This window comes from Akebia trifoliata, chromosome 4 (genome assembly GCF_017979445.1).
Source record: "Akebia trifoliata isolate Shusen 1 chromosome 4, ASM1797944v1, whole genome shotgun sequence".
In the NCBI taxonomy this organism is placed as follows: Eukaryota; Viridiplantae; Streptophyta; class Magnoliopsida; order Ranunculales; family Lardizabalaceae; genus Akebia; species Akebia trifoliata.
In genome coordinates this window covers 152,801-158,800 of record NC_141378.1, presented here as the reverse complement: position 1 = coordinate 158,800, position 6,000 = coordinate 152,801, and the positions used below count along the sequence as shown (strand labels likewise).

At 39.2% G+C, this 6,000-nt stretch overlaps 1 protein-coding gene across 1 annotated transcript; it reads left to right on the top strand.

Annotated features, from left to right (window-relative positions):
• Positions 1-347: 347 nt before the first annotated feature.
• Positions 348-3,768, top strand: LOC147402668 (receptor-like protein kinase 7). Its single transcript, XM_086437990.1, has 2 exons — positions 348-2,972; positions 3,065-3,768. The coding sequence occupies exons 1-2, from the start codon at positions 419-421 to the stop codon at positions 3,457-3,459; spliced, it is 2,949 nt and encodes a 982-aa protein (XP_086294116.1). The 5' UTR covers positions 348-418; the 3' UTR covers positions 3,460-3,768.
• The last annotated feature ends 2,232 nt before the right edge of the window (positions 3,769-6,000 follow it).

Genomic DNA, 6,000 nt, shown 5'->3' with positions numbered 1-6,000 from the left:
TGGCAGCTAAAGCTCGCTTGTAGTCAACTTCGACGGCTGGAAGGTTCCATCTCCCTTTCCTACTCTCCTACACGGCACATCATCGATGAATAAAACAAATTAAAAATTTAAGTACTTTCCCGACCACAATCAAATACACTTTTCCTGAGCATCTATTCAAGTTAAAGCATCTAGAGACATAAGTTTTCCATCTCAGCCTTTCGTTAATAGATTAAAGATTTTTCACTCTTTCGTTAATTTTTAAACGCACGTGTAAAATTTTAAATAAAAATCTGGCCCCTCTACTTGATTCTTCTTTTTTTTTTTTCAAAATTTAATTGATTACATTAGTTCTTGTTCTTATATGCCGACTGACTCTCCATCACGAGTCTTAAGTAACTTCAAAGATTCCGAGAAAAAAAAACTCAGCCATCACAAAATGTCCTCAGCTGCAATTTTTTTCCGGCGAAGGAGTCGACGAGATTTTCTCTTTGTTATCTGTTTGATATGCTTGTTCTCCCCTTCAAAATCAGACGAGCTTCAAATTATACTAAAATTTAAGGCGGCGCTTCAGAGAACCAATACGAATGCTTTCGATTCATGGAGATCAGATAATGGTCTATGCAATTTCGCCGGAATTATCTGCAATTCTAACCTAGCCGTTACGCAAATCGAACTCCCTCAAAGAGGATTGGTTGGAACTCTTCCATTTGATTCGATATGCGAGCTTCAATCTCTAGAGAGACTAAATCTCAGATCAAATTCCTTGTATGGAACCGTTACAGAAGATTTGAACAATTGTAGTAAGTTGACTTACTTAGATCTGTCTATGAATTCGTTTACTGGATCGGTACCAGATTTATCGTCTCTCGTCGGATTAAATTTCTTGAATTTGAATAATAGCGGTTTTTCTGGTTCTTTTCCATGGAGATCACTCGAAAACCTGACGAATATCAGTTTCCTGAGTGTTGGAGACAATCCGATCGACCCTAACCCGTTCCCAATGGAGGTTGTTAAGTTCGACAAGTTGTATTGGCTCTATCTCGCAAATTGTAGCCTCGAAGGACAAATTCCGGCTGAGATCGGAAATCTGACACAGTTGATAAACTTGGAGCTTTCCGATAATCATTTATCCGGTGAAATTCCGGCTGAAATCGGGAAATTGAAGAAGCTCTGGCAGCTTGAGCTTTATAACAACCAACTGACTGGAAAATTCCCTGTTGGATTCGGAAACCTTACCAATCTGCAGAAGTTCGATGCTTCAAACAACAATCTCGAAGGAGACCTCTCTGAGCTGAAGTTCTTGACTCAACTTGTCACTCTTCAACTCTTCGAGAATCAGTTCTCAGGAGAGATTCCACAGGAGATTGGCGATTTCAAGAACCTCGTAAATCTCTCGCTTTACACGAACAAGCTAACAGGTACTCTGCCTCAGAAGCTTGGATCTTGGGCGGATTTCGATTTCATCGATGTCTCAGAGAATTATTTAACGGGTCCGATTCCTCCGGATATGTGTAAAAAGGGCACGATGACGGCATTACTGATGCTTCAGAACAAGTTTACAGGGGGAATTCCGGAGAATTATGCCAACTGTTCATCTATGATTCGTTTTCGAGTTAATAACAACTCGCTCTCTGGTACTGTTCCTGCTGGAATTTGGGGATTACCAAAGCTTGATTTCATCGATCTCTCTCTCAACCAATTCGAAGGTCCAATTACATCAGACATCGGTAAGGCAAACTCTCTCACGCAGTTACATCTTGAAAGAAATCGATTTTCCGGTAAAATTCCTCTGGAAATAACAAATGCTTCGTCTTTGTTCTTAATTGGACTGAGTTTTAATCAGTTTTCTGGAGAAATCCCTATGAACATCGGCCAATTACAGAGACTCAATAATCTCTTTTTCGATCAAAACAAGTTTTCTGGTAACATTCCTGACTCTATAGGCTCATGTTCTAATCTTAATATCATAAATTTCGCCGGAAATTCATTCTCAGGCCAAATTCCGGCTAGTCTAGGATCTTTACCATCTTTAAACTCTTTAAATTTGTCGGAAAACCAACTTTCCGGACAGATTCCGCCAAGTTTATCCTCTTTAAAGCTTAGCCTTCTTGATCTCTCAAACAATCGGTTAACGGGCCCTGTACCTAAATCTCTCTCTGCTGGTAAATTTTCCGGAAATTCGGGTCTCTGTAGTCAGACCATTCAATACTTCCCACCATGTTCGTCGGATTCAGGCAAGTCAAACAAGCTCCGAACAATCATATCTTGCTTTCTTGCTGGAACAACCGTTCTACTTGTGGCACTCGCGTGCTTCATTTTCTTAAAGAAGAGAACAAAAGATCATGACCGTTCATTTAATTCAGATTCTTGGGATGTAAAATCCTTCCGTATATTGAGTTTCACTGAACAGGACATCTTGAATTCGATCAAACAAGATAATCTAATTGGTAAGGGCGGTTCAGGAAATGTTTATAAAGTCGTTCTAGGGAGTGGTAAAGAACTCGCAGTGAAACATATCTGGAACTCAGATTCCGGTAACCGGAAAAATAGCCGGAGTAGTACAGCAATGCTGATGAAAAGGTCAGGGAATATGCCAGAATTTGATGCAGAGGTGGAGACATTGAGTTCAATAAGACACGTGAACGTGGTGAAGCTGTACTGCAGCATTACCAGCGAGGATTCCAGTTTGTTGGTGTACGAGTATCTACCTAATGGAAGCTTATGGGATCGATTGCACACGTGTAAGAAGATGGAGCTTGATTGGGAGACAAGGTATGAGATCGCTGTGGGGGCCGCGAAGGGGTTGGAGTATCTGCATCATGGGTGCGAAAGGCCAGTGATACATCGTGATGTGAAGTCCAGCAATATCTTGTTGGATGAGTTCCTTAAGCCCCGAATAGCTGATTTTGGGCTTGCAAAGATAGTTCAGGCTAGTGGTGGGAAGGACTCTACACATGTGATTGCAGGAACGCACGGTTACATCGCTCCTGGTAAGATAAGATGTCTTTCTAATTAATTAACTTAATTTACATTTGCATTTGAAACTCTGAACTGAGCTTATCGTTTGGATATGGTGGTGCAGAATACGCGTACACATACAAAGTGAACGAGAAGAGTGATGTATATAGCTTTGGTGTGGTTCTGATGGAACTGGTGACAGGAAAAAGGCCAGTGGAGCCGGAATTCGGAGAAAGTAAGGACATAGTATATTGGATATGCAGTAGGATGACTAGCAGGGAGAGCATTATAGATGTGGTGGACTCAAGTATCCCCAAGGCTCTCAAGGAGGATGTAGTCAAGGTGCTGAGAATTGCTGTTCTCTGTACCGCCAGGCTTCCAGCACTCAGACCCTCCATGAGAACTGTGGTTCAAATGCTGGAGGATGCTGAACCAGGCAAATTGTTCAGCATCATAGTTGCTAAAGATGACATCGATGGGAAGAAAGAGTGTGTTTTCGGGGATGATCAGAAGCTCTAGGAAATCATTTTGGATTAGTTAAAGAGGTTGGGCCAAATACAAAGATGGCTTCTTTGAATCGTAATATTGGGGAACATACTAGGCGTTTTGGCACGGAGATTGTTATATGAATGTGCCCCTTTTTGTATAATATTTCTAGGTTGCAAGTAATATAAGCAGTGAAGTAGAGCCTCGGTACCCTTATGATTGGAGTATTGGAAACTCCAAACTCTCAGATGCTTCTGCAAACCGAAATTAATTGTTAAGGTTTTCAGATATATTTCCCCAATAAATTAAAATATGCAATGTGATATGTGATATTGCCAAAAAGCCTCCTATGCTTGAGTGAGATTTGGGTTGGAATAACAAAAATCGATTAAAAAGATTCTTGTTGTGAAAACTCAGGATCACTTCCTCTTACCTTCACGAAATCCTAATCTGGTAATTTTCTTCTATGACATCTCTCCTATGATATCCATGATCATCCATTTTCTGGATTCAATCCAGTAATCTTTACAAATCTGGACTAAATGAGCTCGAATCAGGAATAATTTAAAGTTACTGGGTAACTTGTGTCGTGTTTTTAAGTATTAGACCACATTCAGATAGGAAGGCCCGACCTGATAAATCTAATAATGGAATGGGCAATCATGGACAGTCCATGATTGAATAACAAGCCCATTATGGAAACTGCTAAAATCCAAATGATCTATCAGACTATATGGTACTAAAAAGGTATGCCAGAGGAGACATCTGTATCTCTTTTTCTCCCCCCACTTTATTAAAAAAGTCATGGGTTTCACTCCTGTCATCAAAATTCAAACCTTTGAAAGCTAGTTGATATACATTGAATTGGATATGGAGCTATCAAAAGTTGATCGCTATAAGATAGTACAATAAAATATAGCTAGCTTTTATAGAGAGTATGTGGTGTAGAGCAATATCTCTTCTTAAAGGTTTATTTATTTTATTTTTTTGTAAACCCTATTAAGACAAGTGTTTGGTGGGTAGATGAGTGTGGAGGTCCCATACAGCAATCAGGACAAAGATATGTCCTCTAAGCTTTTGAATGGCTTTTGCTTTCCAACTTGACTAGAATTCACTCCCTTCGATTTCCTCAATTATTAACTCGAGTGTCACGTGGGAAAAGAGAAGCTGAGTTTACATTAGTCATTAGTGATTAGTGCCATTAGTTCCAAATCTCATCACATGGAAAAATATTATTTATATCTAGTGTGGAAATCGTAGTGAAGATTCAATATGTAAGAGATTAGAAAAGATGGAAGGATAATTTTACTAAGGCCAAAATTACTAGATGAATGGTTAGATTGGACTAGATGAGAGTCCAAGCAAATCGCAAGACTACACAAAGGATGTGCATAATTTATTGGGTCGAAAGGAGGGGCATGAGAACAAAAAAAACCGACTGGAGAAACAAATGTTGTTGCCACTAAGACTAAGAGGGCAAGGCAAATTAGTAGATTGGTCTAAGGAAGACTCAAGGAGGCCGTGCGATGAAATCACATATGTACAACTTGAGCCCCCCAATTAATTGAAGCTCGAAGGACCTAAAAAATAACTTCAATCAGCAAGAGAGGATGATACATGAACAAAATGTGGTTTTAGTACAATTAACTAGGTGTTGAGACTGTCTTTTTTGGGTGGTTGGCCTATGAATGTTAGTTTCCCATCTAGTCGATCTATAAATCTAAAGTCATTGAATTTGAGCTTCCCAGTTTTAATTATATCTTGGGTGTGTTTGTTCTAACCATGAAGAAAATTGAATTTGAGACTCCAAGTCATAAATTAATCTGATTTTTGGAACTGTTGTGGCTAACACCCACCATAACTGCAACATCAAGCTTTCCATTGTTAAATCAACAGTGCGTGCGTGCAAGTAAATGGGAAAATAAATCAATAACCACAACACAAGATATATGTTACTCGTCCACAATAGGATTATATCTACGGATAATCTGTAAGTAGAAACCCATTAATCATGATGACTTTTATAACTTACCTCCTCAACCACCAGTTTGAACCCTACAAAACTCTTTGCACACAGCTCAAGTAAAACATCAAATGACATTACTCATTAAGCAATCCGCCCTCATTCCGATTATCACAAATTCCCAACAATGACATGACGACAATTTTAGTGAAAGAATATAAAAATCTAAATCTAAAATCATTTTGAGAAAAGTGGTTTCTGGAAATCAGAATTCATAATTCGATTCTGATAATCCAAAATCAGAATCTAAAAATTGAACCAAGCGTAACATAATTCTAGTGAGGCATTCCATATACCTTTCATCAGGGTGCAACTTGGATGGTTCCAACCTTAGCCCAATAGTGGACCGGGTTTGGACCAAAACTTTTTCATCAGTTTCTTAAACTGAGATTCAAACGATACTGCATTGGATATTGGGTTAAGGTCTCACGCTATTTGGGCTATAACATCTCTCGGTAACTTTTACTCTCCTTGGCCCGTGCTTTTCTTTCTGTCCTGATCACAATTTTTTGCTGTGCTTGGAGCAAATTAACAAGTTCAATCCTCACCTG